Here is a 17,907-nt window from a genome sequence, read left to right on the forward strand (position 1 = left end):
CAACTATTGTGTCAGCACGTCTGTCGACAGCCCGGCTTAGTCACGTCCCCCGCACTCTTGCCTGTCCCAGGTTGCTCTGGAACCGGCCGTGCCCACGCGCATTGTTTGCTAATCCTGCGTGGAGGTCTTTGGAAAGCAAGTTGTTTCTTGTGTCTTTTGTAGTAAAGAGGACACCCTGCAGAAGAGAGACAAAACATGTCAAAGAACAAAACCTTTGACCTCAAAGGCAGGAGTGGTAGGAGTCCTGAGGAGGCCGACAATTAGCCGGTGTGTTTGTTGCAAGTTTAGAAGAAACTCCGAAAAAGAAGTGTGTTGTTATTCTAGAACTTGGGGGTGGGTGGGTGGGAGAATATAGGGGAGATAAGGGGGAGGGGGAGAGAGAGAGAAAGAGAAAGGGAGAGAGAAAGAGAGCAAGCGAGTGAGAGAGAGGCAGAAAGGGAGAGAGAGAGAGAGAGCAAGAGAGAGATGGGGGTAGAGAGGGAGAGAGACTTAGGCAATACCATAGGAGGACTTCAAGCTTGGTGTCACTGTTCCCTCCGGCAGCAAACTGCCATGGCTGGTGTAGGAAGTCCCAAGAGGTATGGAAACCTTCCTGACCTGCTCATGGTGTGTGTCAGCCGCTGGCCTTTCCTGGAAGATGCCTTAAGCACATGCAAAGTCAGGAAGGTCCAGTGGGAAGATGACAGTCTCACTGCACTGGGGTGCACTGGGAAACTCCAAACTCTTCCCTCCTGGTCTGGAGTTATTCACCCCCAGCCGCTGAGAGGGTCCCTCAGGCTGCTCGGAACCTAGAGGCCCCAGGACATGGCCATTCAGAGGACAACTTGCACGACCCTGATATGCACAAGGTAGTTGTAGCGGGGAGGGGCGCTGAAAGCGGTCGTGAGCCGAGCCTGGTCCTGCCCTTTTACTTTGCCTTGTGAGGCTGCATGAGGAGGGCCACCTGGTTGCTCCTTCGGAAATGCTTGGTGCTCTAGACATGGGCGTTTAGGTACGGGGCATGGATGGGAGCCAGGGTGTGCAGAGCGGGAGCGGGTGTCACTCAGGTGCGGTGAAGGGACAGAGGACCCCGCTCCTCTCTCCAGAGGCCCTGTCACCCACTTGTCACCCACGACGCTCCCTGCTCTACTGCATTCCACTGTGAGCAGTGCAGCGGATTGTGTCACAGAGCCAAGTGTGGGCCCTGGCCCGGGGGCGCTGCAGTGGAGTGGGTGGCTCCTGCCCGCCAGCTTGGATTGAGGAGAGGAGTGGCTGGTGAGAGCAGAACGAGGCCCTCAGAAAGCCTTCAGGGATGAAGAGTGGGCAGCCGCACTTGTGTCTGAAGGGAACTCATTCGGCCTTCTAAAGGACCTTGAGGTTTCTCTTCAGCGGTTTTTCACAAAAGCTTTCATTTCATTTTTTTTAGGGGGGCTTCCCAGGGGCATCAGTGACTACTCCTGGTAATACTTAGCCCGGTAGCATGGACCTCATGATCCTGTGCTTACTGGGGACATGTGGTGGGGATTGAACTCAGGACCTCCTCCATGGGGCTCCAACTCTCCAACACACACACATATATATTGGTTTTGTTGTGGTACTCAAGGGTGCCCTCTGGCTCTGTGCTCAGGATCCCTCCTGGCAGTGCTTGGGAGACTATATTTGGTGCCAGGAATGGAACCCAGGTTGCTTCCGTGCAAGGCCAGCTTCTAAACTGCTGTGCCATCATCTGTCACTCTGATCGCTTCATAATGCTGTTTCTTTCTGCCTCAGTGGACTGAGATATTCTTCCATCTTCACTGATCTGCAGTTGTAGGGAGGCTGATGACTCGTGTGATGACTTCCACACTTCTCTTGCCAGCCCAGACACTCCCTCTGTTTCCTGAAGTACTATCCTCAGCTATGGATATTTCTATGCACAGGCTTCTTAGACTTCATATATTCTGAATGGATCTCTTGAATCCTAACCCCAACTCTCTCTCTCTCTCTCTCTCTCTCTCTCTCTCTCTCTGTCTCTCTCTCACACACACACACACACACATACACACACACACACTCCAAATGTGTTAGTTGCTCCTCTGTTTGATGATAATATGCTTATGTCTTTCGTACCCTCTAATTCCCAGGCATCTGCAGATCTGGCCTTTACACCTGCCCACTTTCACTGTAACCATTCACAGATGTCTTCCTCTGCCCCCCAACCCCACCCCCATCCAGCCTCACCTGGATCACTGCTCTAGCCTCCGGAGTGTTTTCTCTGCCTGGACTTCTGCATTCTCCCAGGCTATTCTCTCCCGAACAATCAGACCCAAACTATAAAAATGGAGACCAGCCTGTTATCTTGATGAAAACCTTCTGTGGCTTTCTGTTGCCCTTCTGAAGGAATCTTGATTCTCTACCAAGGATCTGTCTGCTTGCTTTATTTAGCTGTTTTCTATTGTACCACTTTCTCCTCATCACCTGTGCATCAGCAGAACGGGTGTCCTTTCCATCCCTTGGAGACGGAGCTCTTTCTACGGAGAGTCTGCATGGCTCTTCTCTTGGCCCGAAACCCCACGTGCCCGCCTTTCGGGGAGCAGCTGTTGTAGCTCAACCTTTCAGAGCGTCTTCTCGCCGTATCTGAGGAGCTGCTTCCGGCCACATCCTCTTGGTTAGGAACTTTGCTGCTTTTCCACTTTCTGCCAGCTCTGTACCTGCTTTAGTTTCATCAAAACACACGGCAGGCTTTGTGCTTTGTCGCATTCCTGTTTATTATTGCTCCACGGGAAGCCCAGGGAGCGTGTATGTGGCATTCGTTACAGGGCACGGTGTCGTAGTTGTTGAGCCTGAAATACGAACAACAGAACTGACAGTGAGTGAGTGGGTAGAGGAAAATCCCATTTCTCAGACAATTGGAATCATACTGGCCATTTGCAGGCCTCGTACGGTTTATTCACTGGAGCTAGAAGCATCTTCAGAGCAAGCAAAATGCTGCTGCAGGGGCTCTGGGTGGCTGGGAGCATTTCAAAGGTAATGTGAAAGTAAAAAATTGGGGGTTGAAATAGTGCCCCCTCCCTCCCACCCCCACTGTATTTTTCGTAGGCATGGGAAGTGCATCTTGGGGTGATCTTGGCCCTGATCTCCTGGGCTTATTTCTGGAAATACTCAAATCTGGTTTCTCTTGTTGAGTGGGAAGTAGAGTCAGTCTGTTTGGTAAGACAGAAATCTGAGTTCCTCACATGCCTTCTTCTGTATGTTAAGTGGCAAGCTTCTTGGCGGATTTTCATAGAATTTTAGGGTTGCTTGGCAGAGTGGAAAGGTCTCCCAGTTGAAACTGGGTTTGCATTTGTGTTAAAGTTCTAACTGCTTAAAAAAAAAAAAAGAATTCCCCAACTCAGCCCCAAATCTTATTTTTTTCCCACCTACGTAGGACTTTTAAGGTTTCCTCCACCTTTAGTCATTATGAAGTGTCTGATTCCCGTGGAAAGAAAAGGTAACGGATTGCGGTCCTGGCAGGATGCACAGAGCTCCACCCTTTACGGGAGCATCTCCTTTCCCTAAAATCATTTTATGGAGACATGGGCCCAGTGCCATGTCCAGTAGCCCGTGCGGAGGACACCCCCTTGTTCGGCTGCCCTCGAGCTGTCCAAGGGAAACAGACTGTAGAGTCTAACGGATTAGGTTCTTAACGACTTGTTCTCCACCTGACTAGGAACGTCAAAGGTAAATCAGTGGAGAATACCAAGCGTCCTCTGCTACACTGCCCAGCCTCAGTAGACTATTTTTCATGCAGGAGTGAGCAGCTCCTTTGGCCACCGAAGGCTTTCCCCGCGCTGACAAGGTGCAGCAGATGAGACGGGAAGGCAGCCTTCCACCCCGCTTGCAGTGACACCAAGTAGAGTCCTCGGAATTGTAACAAATGCAGGGTTTTCACATGAACTCTACTTTTCATTCAGGTAGAACAGCTCACTTGCCTTTGATTCTTCACACTGCAGACCGGCTCTTTTCACAGAATGTTTATCTCACATATTCCTAAGACATCTTTGGACTTAGGTGGTAGTTTCTCCTTATTATCCCAGATAAAGGCACCGGGATGCTTGGAGGTTTAAGTAACTTGCTCAATTCTGGCCCCGTTAGCAAGTGATTGGTTTGGGATTTGAACCAAGCAAATGAGAGTAATGAATCTTTCTTGGAGCCTGCAGTGTAGCTAAAAAGCATTTTCAGCATTTTTAATGGTAGTGCAAAGATAATAGAGAAATGAATGACAGTCAGTTCACAAACCAGCTTGAGTTCGTTCCTTTTCCTAGAGATTCTGGCTCCCTCTTTCTCGCTAGGATGCCTCATTTGAGGCATGTTTCAGAAGTGAAATAAAACCCTGAATTAAAATAACACAATCATGTTTTGTATGATCACACAGTAGTATCTGGCAAAAGCACACCCGAACCTCATTCCTAACTCGGAATCATCCTGACCTGTTGCTTTAACGGTTTAAAAAATGTTGGGCTTCCCCTCCCCCAATGAAGCCCCCTCTTCCCCCAATCACTTTAATTATGGGAGCTAGAATCCTGTTTCTCACACATCTTCAGCTTGTTAAAATTAATCATATAATCCCCCTTTAAAACATAGTATTAAATCACCATAGTAACAGTATCCAAGCTTTATAGATAAAACATAACAGCCCCAAGAAGGCAGTGTTTGCTGTCCCCCTGACAGCACTATAACTTTTATAGAAACGAGTTCTTTCTCCTGGCTTGTGTAAGGTGAGGGATAGCATTACTTACACCTGTTTTATTACCAGGTTGCTTTTAAATTGCCAACTTGTTTCGTTCACCTGCCTCGGTTGGGGTTTGGGTTTTTTTTTTTTTTTGGTCTCTCTCTCAGAAGTTTCTTTGTGAGATATTTTCTGATAGTTTCTAACAGTCTTTCAGGGGTGGAATTATTTCCTAAAATAGGACCAGGGAAGGTCTGGGTGACCTCTTATTCTCGGATCCCTTGAAAGTCTCTTTGTCATTTTTGGATATGGTTGGTATACCAGTCTGGTTTCTTCTTATTTTTAATTTCTTAAATTTTTTAATTTTTATTTTTTGGGTCCTATTTTGCGGTGCTCAGGGCTTACTCTTGGGCTCTGCACTCAGGGGTCACTCCTGGTAGAACTTAGGGGGCCATCTACAGTGCTAGGAATCGAACCTGGATTGGGCACACATAAGGCTGCACTGTCGCTCCAGCCCACCATGAAGTTTTAGGAAAGGACGGCTTTCCATATTTGGAATTTAATTGATCACTGTGTAAGGACCCAATAGGAAGTCTGCCTTTGGAAAACATCTATTGACCTGTGTGTTTTCCTTTTCCACAAACTGATTACAAGGTAAATTGTAGCTGAGAGCATTGATGTGTCTTACCAATTTGAATATATATTTAGGGGAAGGGGGAGGAGAGAGAGAGAGAGAGAGAGAGAGAGAGAGAGAGAGAGAGAGATCTGAAGTGAAGACTGTGTGATCTGGGACTGAGTCTGGGTCTCTAGTTAGGTCCTTCAGCCTGTGAGCTAACTCCCTACCCCTCAGAGTCTATTTGGTAAAACACAATGTATGAATAGTATGAGTTTGAGTTCTGTTGAATAATTCTGCATTAATTCTAAAACAGGTTAGTGCATATCAATATATTAGAGTTCGGGGTTCTTAATGTTTTGTTTTGTTTGGGGACCACACTGGCGGTGCTCAGGGCACCCAGTGACCCAGGCCTCTAGGGCCCTCTCCTGCTCAGGTGGAACATGATCTAAATTTCAGGACGGCCATGAGCACAGATGTCTGTCACAGGTGTCCGTCAGCCGTGGCACTTCTATTCCGTGCTTGCCGTCAGCATCCTTCCCTGAACTTGAGGAACAGTCATCGTGCTCTGCACTCAGGGATCACTCCTGGTGGTGCTCGGGGACCATATGGGGTGCTGGGGATCCATCCCGGGTCAGCTGTGTGTATAGCAAACTCCCTACCCCCTGTACTATCTCTCCGGCTCCAGGGATTCTTAATTTTTTTTTAAAAGTAGAATCCAAGATATTGGTCAGATTAGTATTTTAAAGTATATTTTACACTGATGGAGGGATGGGTATTTGATCGTGGTATGACCGAGATCCAAGCACAAAAATTTGTAAATCTACAACTGTACCTCATGGTGTTTCACTAATTAAAAAAAAAAAAGCATATTTTAGGGCTGGAGCGATAGCACAGCAGGTAGGGCGTTCGCCTTACACGCGGCCAACATGGCCGACCCGAGTTCGATTCCTCCGCCCCTCTCGGAGAGCCCTGCAAGCTACCGAGAGTATCTCGCCCGCATGGCAGAGCCTGGCAAGCTCCCCGTGACGTATTCGATATGCCAGACACAGTAACAACAAAGTCTCCAATGGAGACGTTACTGGGCCCGCTCGAGCAAATCGACGATCAACGGGAGGGCCTTTACCTTTACCTTTACCTTTATTTTAGTGCCAGAGAGAATGCGAAGGACAGAGTACATCCATTGCATGCCAAAGCCCCAGGTTCGGTTCCTGGTGCTTCATCACCCAACCCCACCAACACGACTGGGTGTGGCCCAGAAGGAAAAGCCAAGGTGTAATGTAAAATGTTTTGTAGGGCCGGAGTGATTGTAGGGCAGGTAAGGTGCCTGCTTGGCACACAGTTGGCCTTGGTTTGATCCCCAACAGCCCCTATCGTCCTCTGAGCCCCTCCAGAGGTGATCCCTGAGCACAGAGTCAGGAGTAAGCTCTTGGCACTGCCAGTGTGCCCCCCCACCCCAAAAATGGTTTTGTAACTTAAAGAAGCATCTACATTCACATGCTCAGCAAGTGCGAGGTCATGAGTTCAAACCCCAGAGCTTCTCCCAAGTCCTGAGGTGATTCCGACACTAGATAACAAAGTCTCTCGATTAGTCTGAACGGTTATAGGCCTTTGGTTTTTTTGCTTGCTTTGTTCCCCATAAGTTCATAAACTCTGAAAGACCTGGGGGCCCCAGACAAGCAGTCCCGACCCTTGCCCTCTTTCAAATCCCAGCCGCACCCATGGTGCCCGCAGCTCTGTGAGCTTCACCCCAGCACCCAGCAAGCCTGCCCCCCGGGGCCCTTTCCCACTCAGGTGGAACATCATGTACGTTTCTTTTCTTTTTTTTCTTTTTGGGTCATGCCTGGTGATGCACAGGGGTTACTACTCCCTGCACTCAGAAATTACTCCTGGCAGTGTTTTCGGGGGACCATAATGGGATGCTGGGGATCGAACCCGGGTCGGCCATGTGCAAGGTGAACGCCCTCCCCACTGTGCTGTCGGTCCAGCCCCCATCATCATCTGAATTTCAGGCTGGCCGTGGGCGCAGATGAGAGAGAAGGTGTCTGTCAGCCGTGGCACTTCCATTCTGGGGCTGCCGTCAGCACCCCTCCCAGAACCCGAGGAATGGTCCGCATGCTCATTTCTGGCAGGCAGGCCTGGTGGGCTTCAGCATCAGACGAGCCTCCGTTTAGAGCCCCGCTCAGCTGCTGTGTGCAGCCGGCCTCTAAGGCAGCACCCCTTGAGGCTCCGTCCCCGTCTATGAAGTGGGGTTCAGAGTGAGGAAACCCTCGCCTGAGCTCTGGGCAGGAGGCCGGGGCCATCCCTTGCAGACTGGGTTTTCTTTTCTTTTCTTTTTTTTTTTTTTCTTTGCCCTTGTCATTGCGGGCCCCACCCCACCCCCCCACCCCAGCCTGTTCCCTTGAAGTGTGTAAAATTTTAAGCTCGTTTGTAAAGCGTTGTTCCACCAGAGAAAGGAAATGTTACAGGTTCAACGACCTGTCGCGATTAGATACTTTATCCAGAAACTCACTGCACATCCATCTCCCCTTTGTTCTGTCACTGCCGCAGCCTCACGGTGAGCCAAGTTGGCCAGAACTTCACGTTCGTGCTCACTGACATTGACAGCAAGCAGAGGTTCGGGTTCTGCCGCTTATCTTCAGGGGCGAAGAGCTGCTTCTGTATCTTAAGGTAAGGGCCCCGGCCGGGCCAGGAGAGCACGTCGGCCCCGCCCCGCCGTCATGAAGGCGTCCTGGCGGTCCCCCCACTCCGTGCCTATCTGCTTCCCGCCAGGCCTTGCACCCGGGGAGCAGGGCCGCCTGGTGCTGGCCTTGCCCTCGGAGGGCTGCAGATAATCGTATTTATTTACTTGTAGCACATCCCTTGGGTGGGAAAGGGATCGTGGGTTCCGTGGCACGGGCGGACGCCCGCGCGCCGGCAGTGGCTTGGGGTCCGCCCGCCTGTTATCTGGAGCTGTCAGAGAGGGGCCTGCGAGACTTTCCCGGGGACATTTTGTGTATGTAAGTTTATTAATAAAGTATGTGTCTGCAGCCCGGCACGTCTTGGAGACACTGATTGCGGCTCCCTGGCCGCGACACTCTTGCCCCCTTTGGGTCAGCGGGAGAGTGGCTGCCTTTCCCCCACCCCCCCCCCATTCCCACCCTCACCCCCTCCTCAGCTCCCTCTGGAGAGGTTCCAGCCAAGTGCAGAGTCCCGGAAGTGCCTTCCCTAGACCGCCCGACCTGCCTCCCTGCACCAGAGCTGCGCTTGGCTTAATGCTCCGTTTCCTCCTGCCAGCGGGGCGCAGCGGGTTCTGGGGGAGGCGGGGGGGGGGGGGGTGGGGGGGGGGAGTGTGGAAATCTGATTTGGTTGCTGCTGCTGGCTCGGTGGGCCCCTGCCGGGCGCCTCCTGAGGGGCTGGGAAAGGCATCCCCCCCTCATGTGCCTCTCCATCTGCCTTGGTTAAGTAGGTGTCAGAGGGGCCCGCCTCCTGTCTGTGTCTGCTGGTGTGCGTGGCTTCAGGCCCGCAGCCTGGAGGCGCCCCAGGCGCGGCCTTGGGCCCAGGTATAACCGGCCAGAGCCTGGGCACAGTCCAGGAAACGTAGTTTCTCAGGCCTCCCCACCTTCCGCACTTTCTTCCTCTTCTCACCAGGGAAGGGTCCACTGCACGCACCCTCCTCCACCTCTGCCCCCCATCTCTGCCCTCTCCCCCTACCCCACATGCCCACAGCACCCCTTCTCCCTGGAGTGAGGTACTGACAAGTTATTGGCCCGGGGCGGCTTCTGCATTTCTCTGCGCAAACCTCACTTCTCATTTTCACCAAAGAAGTCAAACTGCGTCCCTGAGACAAGGTCCGGGGGATCTGGGGTTAGTCCTAAGGGTAGCGGGGCCTGGATGGGGGTCTCTGCTGTTGGGAGAGGGACTGGTGAGGGGCTGGTGTTGGGCCGGGCCCCAGGTCGACCTGCCCAGGCCACGAGGCGCTGGTGGCTGTGTCTCTCCGCGGTCTGGTTTCACAATGTCTTTTATTCTTTATAAGGAATTTTTCCCCCTTGGGATTTGGCCTCATATTAGTTCCTAGCCTTCTAGTTACATAATCCTTAGGAGGTGTGGAGGAGGCAGCCAGGGTCTTGAGGTTTTGCAAAAAGACTGTTGCCTGTGGTATTTGGAGTTTTGAGGCTCCTCTCAGAGCCGGTGTGAGGCCGGCTTCCTTTCAATCAGCATGTTTCCGCGAGTGTCAGGTAGTCAGTCCCAAATTTCCAGGGTCATGGTCGCTCCCCTGAGCGAGTCTCTGCACAGGCCGTGGGGCCCGGGGTGGTGAGAAGCCAGGTGGGGAGCCTTCCGGCTGCCTTCGTGTGAAGAACAGCAGCGGCGACGGTGTGTCTCCTCTCCGGTCTGTGTCGTGGAGCTGCGGGAGAAGCTGGTGGGTTCATTCATTCACCGGATGTCAGCCCTTAATAGAGTGCCTACTATTAACTAGTGCCTGCCTCGGCGGAGTGGCCGAGATTAGCCGGGGAGATGGATGAGCACGCCGCAGTGCGCTATATATAACGCCGGCTGATCCCCCGGCAGGGCCTGCTGACTGCTGACACCCGGGGCCCGAGGAGAGGGGTGCGCTGAGAAATACAGAGGCTGATAGGATTCCTTCTGGGATGTGCTTGTTGCAAGTATTTAACATGGGGGAAGGGAGATTTTTTATAGCACAGCAGGTAGGGCGTTTGCCTTGCACATGGCCAGCCGGGGTTCAATTCCTCTGTTCCTCTCAGAGAGCCCGGCAAGCTACCAAGAGTATCCCACCTGCACGGCAGAGCCTGGCAAGCTCCCCATGGCGTATTCATATGCCAAAAACAGTAACAGAAAGTCTCACAATGGAGATGTTACTGGAGCCCTCTCGAGCAAATCGATGAACAACGGGAGGACGGTGCTACAGTGCTGTTATTCTTATTCTTATTCTTCTCGAGCTTGTGTGTTTGTCAGAGACACACGGTGGCCCTCTCCTGTCGTGTGCCTGGGGAACAGTGCTGTGGTGAGACTAGCACAGGGGAGGCAGCCTCTCCTGCTGACCCTGGCTCACTGGTTAGTGAAGTGTCCAGTGGAGGGGGGAGAGGCCTGCCAAGGGGGTCTGCTTTCCTCCACCACTGGGCTTCCTGCCACTCTCCACGTATCCTTCTAACCGACCCGGGCCTCAGGGTACAGTTGCCTGTCTCGGCATGCCTGATGCTTGGGTGCCTTCTTGTGAGGAGTGTCGCCTCCCAGGAGGGAGGGTTGCTGTGCAGAGTTCACCTCTGCTGCCCCCCCCTTCCCGCCCTACCCCCCTCCCCAGTTTCGCTTCTCAGGCGCTTCTGCCCCCTGACTGCTCTCCCAAACTACCAGGCTTCTGCTGTCCCTGGTCAGTCTGCCCCCGTGCATTTGTGCGTGCTCCCAGCTTGGGCTTCCTCCCTCTGCAGTATGTGCTCTGCTTGTTTCCTTGCACACGCAGGTCCGGCTCTTCTCTGTCCTTCTCCAATTGGACAGCCTCAAGCAGTTTCATATCCCCGGCACGAGTACGTATAGGGTTTGACCAAGATACTGTGTGTGGAGCTTTAAAATGCACATGTGTGCGCGCGCGCACACATACACACACACACACACACACGATGTTACCACATCCACTTTGTTACAAGCGGCCAACATGGCTGACCCGAGTTCGATTCCTCCGCCCCTCTCGGAGAGCCCGGCAAGCTACCAAGAGTATTCGATATGCCAGACACAGTAACAACAAAGTCTCCAATGGAGACGTTACTGGGCCCGCTCGAGCAAATCGACGATCAACGGGAGGGCCTTTGTTTTATATATTATTCAATATTATTTTGGGAGATGGAGGATTAGGCCACACATGGCAGAGCTCAGGAAGCTAGTCCTGTGCTCAGGAGTCACCCCTGGCAGTGCTCAGGGGGCCGTTTGTGGAAACCAGATCAGCTCTGTGCAGGCAAGTGCCTTCACCCCTGCACCTGAGCACACCGGCCTTTCTCTAACATACGTTTAAGTCTCCCTCTTCTCCTCCCCTTTTATGCTGTTGTTACGTTGTGGTGATGGGGGTTGCCCACGGCCGCCAAGCATGCTGGGGGCTGCACGCCTTAGGCCGCCGCCACTCACCTGTCTGTCAGGACTCGCACACCCGGCTACAGTGCTCGCACGCTTTGCATGCAGTGCTCACTGGGGGTTGTGCACTTCAGCGGTGGCACTGGAACACACTTGGCTATGCTGTGTGGGAGAAAACAAGCTTTGCTGCTGCAGAACTTGTGGTCACCGACAGTGGAGGCCTAGCGATGTGCTAGACTCGTGTGAACTATACCAAAGATCATGCTCACAGCCTCATCCTTTAGAAAAATTGGTGCTTTTGCCTGTGATTCATCCCCACGCTCCTCCTGGGAGGACTTTTAGAGTGATGCATTCCTCGCGCGCGCGCGCGCGCGCGCATGTGTGTGTGTGTGTGTGTGTGTGTGTTTGCATGTGTATGTAAAGTTTGGGGTCACACCTGGCTGTGCTCAGGGCTCTTACTCCTGACTGTGCTCAGGGACCTCTCCTGGTGGGACTTGGGGGAGCCATAAGTGGTTCACTTGGGATCAAACCCAGGCTACCCACTTGCACACTTGCACGGTAGCTGCCTTACCCTGTACTGTCTCTCTAGCCTTCAGTCCATGTGGAGGAAAGCAATGGGTGGAGAGGATGGGTCCCATCAGAGAAAAACTGAAATGCAGTCATTGGCAGAAGTGTGGCCCATGATACCGTCTTCACTCTCATTCATCATGACAGGGCTGCCCTTAAACCTCACTGTGCCTATAAAGGACTATATAAGTGTCTATAAAGGACTCGGGCATCAGCGTTTCAAAATTTTACCTACAAGAGAAAAGTTTCTGAGATCCTCTTTCCGCAGTATAATTTATCTGGTTGATTGTTGATGACATTGTCCTTCTTAACTAGAAAGTAAGCTCCTCTAAGCCTCAGAAGGTTGTTTTTCCTCACCAATATGAAATGTGCTAAAGAATCGCTACCTGTTGTGTGCATACAATAAGTGTAGTCTTATGAAAGAATGAATCCTGGAAATACTTACAAATGTTTATTTGAAAACATTCTTAGAAAGCTGGTTTCGGGGCTAGAGTGATAGCACAGCAGGTAGGGCATTTGCCTTGCACGCAGCCGACCTGGGTTCAGTTCCCAGCATCCCATATGGTCCCCTGAGCACCGCCAGGAGTGATTCCTGAGTGCAGAGCCAGGAGTAACCCCTGTGCATCTCCAGGTGTGACCCAAAAACAAAACAACAAAAAAAAACTGGTTTCAAGTGTCACCTGTTGGCCTGGACATGAAAGTCTTGGGCCAGACTACAAGCAAGTTTCACGAGCACAGAGACACGAGTCCTACATTTGAGTGTCTGACTCTCTCCTCTGGTCGAGCAGTTACTGTCATTAAAGCATTTTTCTTCTTCTTAGATTCCCATAATGTCACTTAACTAGTTTGCTGACTGGTGGTCAGTCCATTGAAAGTGCCAGCTCAGGGAACAGTTAATTACAGGGATGTTGGTTGCTCCTCACCGAATGTGGAATGTGAGAAAAATGTTAGCATTGTCAGCTAACACCCTCTGAGTCTGATGTGGCATAAGCATTTACCCCTAAAATCTTCCAAATATCATAAAACAAAGTGACCTGGAACCAAAATTTTATCATGACATCCCATGGGCCCAAATGACACATGGACCATCAAAGTGAAACTAATGAAAAACGTTACTTAGAACCAATTTCTGGGTTTAGACAGAGGGCACAGGAGTTCAAAGCCGTGGGTCCTGGAGATTACTCAGAGGACCAGCATGTTCAGGCCCACTGGTTCCTTTTAAGGGACCACATGGCCTCCTGGGAACCCCAGGTCTAGACCTGATGACCTCTAGCACTGCTGAGGTGGTTCCCCTAAAAGACAACCAAGCAAACAAGAAAGAGTTCAGAATCCGAACTGTGGTGTTGTTTCTGTATGGGGGGACGGGAGCTACGAGACGTACATCACGTTGAAACTCTTCGCCTTTGCTAAAGGACGATAAAATATTGTATTGTATAATTTTCCCTTGGGATTAATTTAGCTCTTGAGAAAATTTGAGTTACCTTTGCACCTAAATAAAAGTGTTCGTGAGGCTAGAGAGATGGCTCAGCAGACTGTAGCATATATTTGCATTCGAGAGCCTTGAGTTTCATCTTTGGATCTTGTTTTCTCCTGAGACCCACCAGGAGTGACTCCGCCTTCCCACTCCCCCCACCCCCGCTGCCCCTCTGTGCCCCGGTCCTGATTTGGGAATAATCCCTGAGCACCACCAGATGTGATCCAAAATCATAAACAAACCCCACCAAGACCCAATAAACATGTTCAGAATTTATCGAACCTTAGGCGAAGGAAATGACTTTGGAAAGAAAATCAAGAAAAGAAAACCAAGATGGTATGTGAAACTTTTGGCATTCAGAGTTTTGTGTTTGTTTTGGTTCCGGGGCCACACCAGCCGTGCTCAGGGCTTTCTCCTGGCTCTGTGCTCAGCGGTCACTGTTAGTGGGGCTTGGGGGAACAAATTGTGGAGCCAGGGATGAGAACCTGGGTTGGCTGCGTGCAAGACAAGCACCTTACCTGTTTGGCTCTCTCTCCAGTCCCCTTTCACCATTGAAATTTTTATTCGGTGGGTGGACTGTGTGTGTGTGCCTGGCTTTATGCCTGCAGAGCAGTGCGTACCACCCAGTGAGGGGTCTTTATTTAGTCCTTGCCCCTGCTCCCCATTGGAGGGAGGAGCTTCCAGAGTCACATCCAGCTGAGATCTTGACGCACTTAGCAGTACAAGGGAAGACGCTCTCCTCGTTGTCATTTAGCAATAGATACTTTACTGTGCTTCATTCAGGATGCTTTGTCCCAAGGTCGCCTCTTACTTGATTTCATCTCAGTGCAGTGGTCCTTACTGTATCAGGACCACTTGGCCTTTGGGAAAGGACTGTGACAAGCGTTTTTTTGTTTGTTTGTTTTGTTTTGTTTTTTGGTTTTTTTTTAATGGACAGACAAGATAGTTTGGGGTTGAAGATGAGGGTGCGTCCATCTGAGACTTGGAGAACTGCAAAGTCTTGCTGGCGGGTCGGTTAAAGTGGTTTTAGGGAATGAGTGGCAGGGGTTGGGGTTGAGCGGGGCCCTACACGTCAAGGAAAATGTCCTTTGGGCAGTGGGAGGAGAAGCGATGTGCAGAGGCCTTCAGAGAGGAGGTGATGGGCCAGGTGAAGAGTGATGGGGCTTCTGAGGAGAGCAGCTGTGGCCAGTCAGGACTGAGATCGATCACTTATTGAGAGGAGTGCCCCCAAGATTTGGGATCAGCCATTCCCAGTGTCTGTGGACCTGAATGAAATCACTGCTTCTGCACATTGGGGCTTATAGGGTATTGTTAGAAGGGGTGCAGCACGTCCTCTGGGAGTCACACCCTGATTTAGGTCAGTTTTCAAACATTGACTTTCAGATTTTTTTTTCTTTTTTTGGTCACACCCAGTGATGCTCAGGGGTTATTCCTGGCTCTGCACTTAGGAATTACTCCTTGCGGTGCTTGGAGGACCATATGAGATGCCAGGGATCGAACCCAGATCAGGTGCATGCAAGGCAAATGCCCTGCCCGCTGTACTATCACTCTGGCCCCAGATTTTTTTTTTTTAAAGCATAACGAAAATACATTCCTGGCCCTCACTGGGGAGTGGTAGTCCTCCCTCCCATACAACTCGGCATCTGGGCTTGTGTTTAAACATTAACTGCGTTTAGCGGGATCCAGCTTCCTTCTGGAATCCTTCCTGACTTAAAGGCAAGAATAACTATCACATCTTCCTCTCCACTCCCCACTCCCACCCCCCATCTGCATTGTACTCATTTCTACTATAAATGCAGTGAAACTTGGTTTTCCGAGAAAAGGAAGAAATAATGAAGAGTCTGGTTTTAAGAATGTGGGCTTCCCTCCCTAAGTGTCCCAGTGTTTCTGAAACCCCACGATCGGCTCAGGAGAGAAATCAAAGGCCTCTCTCCTTGGGCAGGTGTGGTGCTAAAGCTGTGTTGGCTTTCGTTTACGGCCCGTGGATGGGAGTGGGGGGCAGGGGCAGCGAAGGGAGCCTGTGGGGACAGCTCCCAGGTTTTACCTTGAAAGCAGGTGCTGCTGAAATATTCCAGAAACAGATGGAATCTCCTATTTATGTTTGAAGCTATTTATGGTTGTCTCGCCTGAGGGTGCCCTGCTACACAAGAAAACGCACCGTCTGCTGTTCGAGGCCAGCTTGGGCATCAAAGCCACGGCCCCTCTGGGGAGAAATCAGCCTTTCTTCCCCGCGCCTTAAGTACCATTCGGGAGACCTGGATCTCTCATCCGACTCCACGCGGGGCTCCGCTTGGCTGTCGGAGTACTTCCATCCCTCTGGAGCCGTTTGATTTCTTTTTAATTCCTCCTCTTAAAAGTGGAACGTGTCCAGTGTTTCTCTGGATGGTCAGCTGGAGAAGGCCCGCTGGCCAGCGCAGCAGATTATAATTCCAGCTGCCGTGTCCTGCACCCAGGGCTGTGCTGGGGATATGGGGCCCCCGTGGGTGCTCCAGGCGTCTGGGCCAGGACTCTGGCTGCGATTCTCTGCGTCTGGAAAGGCCCCCCGCTTGGAGCTGTGCTCATCAGAACATCACTTTATAGGAGGGCACAGCCCCTCCCCACACTCCCCCCAATTAAGAAAAAAAAACAATGAAGTGGTCGGGTAGTGTGGCCCATTTTATTGCCACACAGACACCTTCATGCTTAGCAATGTCTCATTCTCCGGAAGCCACAAAACAACTTCATAGGGAGTACCCCTACCCCCCACCCCCAATCCGGAAGTAAAATCTCCTTGCAAGAGAAGAAAGGAGGCGAACATAGGGCCCTGCCCTTGCTTTCCAGGTTGCCTACGGGCCTGGGAGCCAGATGGTGGGAAGAGAAGGCCGATCTTCTATCCCGATGCTGTCTCTGGGCTGCGTTAGAGCACAGAGGAGGCCTCCTCTCTCTTCTCGGACCTTCCCAGAGCCTCCGCCCCGGCATGGCCCGCCAACGGCCTGGGTCCAGCTTAAAGAAATGTTTCACGTGAGACTCAGTAAACTGGACATTGCAAGGGCCTCATTCGTTTGTCTTCATGTGCAAGGAGCTTAGCCCAGGGAAGTAAGTGAAACCGGCCTAGGAAGTCTGGAGACATACTTAAGTGTCTTTTTTTTTTTCCCTAAATGCAACAAGACAATGGCTTTATTTTATTTTTTAAATTTTGCTTTTTAGGTCACACCCAGCAATGCTCAGGGGTTACTCCTGACTCATGCATTAGGGAATTACTTCTGGCGGTGATCAGCGGACCATATGGGATGCTGGAAATTGAACCCGGGTTGGCCACGTGCAAGGCAAATGCCCTACCCGCTGTGCTATCACTCCAGCCCCTTAGGTGTCTTTTTAATTTGTTTTTTTTTTGTTGTTGTTCTTTTGTTTTATTTTTTGTTTTTTGTCTGCCCCTCAACCCTCCCTTCTGGACTCACCATCTGTGCCGAGCAGCCACTACCAGGGCTACTGCTGTCCCATTTTGTGGATGGACTCAGCTCCCAGTCGAGGTGTGAGAGGGAGTAGGGGAAGACGCCTGCGTCAGAAGGGCCGCATGGTTGATGTAACTCCCCTTCTAGCAACCTGACGTGTCGTGGGAGAGCAGGGGTGTGGGACCGAGAGGGGCCAAGACTCCTGGGACCTCCCGAGGGGTGAGGGAAGGAGTTTGCTGTGGGGCTCCATGTCCAGCCCAGAGCTCCCTTTCCAACTGCACTGTGTGCATTCGCAGTAGGTGTCTTTGTGGCCTTGGTTGTTGGGACCATGTCCACTCATGCTCAAGGTGATGCCCAGCAGTTTCCAGGCTCTAAAAGTTCTCTCTCTCTCTCTCTCTCTCTCTCTCTCTCTCTCTCTCTCTCTCTCTCTCTCTCCATCTATCTGTACATCTAGGTATATATATCTACCTGTATCTGTGTTATGTATATAGATAGATGTATATGTGTGTGTGTGTACATAGATAGATAGATAGATAGATAGATAGGTGGAAGGAGGGAGGGAGGGAGAGGGAGAGGGCCATGGGAATAGTTGGCTTCTGTGCCCAGATCTTGTGAGTGGCCTGGGAGAAACGCTGTACTCTAGACCACCCTTCTGTCATGCAAGACGAGATTGGGGCCGTAAGAGGGAAGGCCTTCTATCCCCAAGAGCTTCGTTGGCCAAGAGCAGTTCACGGTTTTGTCCGACTCGGACCACAATTCTTCCAGCTCAGGAGAAGCAGCCCCAGCCCATGTGAGGTTAAGGATTTTCCCGGCCGGCGGAGGTCCAGACAGGGGGAGTCACGTCCCTTCTGGGCCCTGCGCACCCTCCACCCGTCTGGTGGCGGAGTAAAGAAAACCAGCAGTTGTGTTAAATCTGACGCAGGATATGTTTGAATGGAAAAACCAGTAAAACAGAGCCTGCCTTTGGAAAGAAAGAGGCTCAGAATTCCACACGAGGGACCCTTTTTGGGGGCACAAGGGGAGGCACTCCCCAGGAGAAGCGAGTGAGTGCTGATTGTGGAGTGCTGGTGATTTTTTTTTCCCTAACAGTTCTACAAGG

At 51.4% G+C, this 17,907-nt stretch overlaps 1 protein-coding gene across 3 annotated transcripts in view; it reads left to right on the forward strand.

The window, feature by feature from the left end:
• DENND1A (DENN domain containing 1A) overlaps positions 1 to 17,907 on the forward strand; it is a 523,912-nt gene that overhangs the window by 207,379 nt on the left and 298,626 nt on the right. For all 3 annotated transcript variants that reach the window (XM_056138645.1, XM_056138644.1, XM_056138646.1), the window contains one exon: positions 7,830 to 7,949. In XM_056138645.1, coding sequence (XP_055994620.1) covers positions 7,830 to 7,949 — 120 coding nt within the window. The remainder of the gene's footprint in view (positions 1 to 7,829; positions 7,950 to 17,907) is intronic.

Source organism: Sorex fumeus, unplaced genomic scaffold, assembly GCF_029834395.1.
Source record: "Sorex fumeus unplaced genomic scaffold, SorFum_2.1 ptg000129l, whole genome shotgun sequence".
Lineage (NCBI taxonomy): Eukaryota > Metazoa > Chordata > Mammalia > Eulipotyphla > Soricidae > Sorex > Sorex fumeus.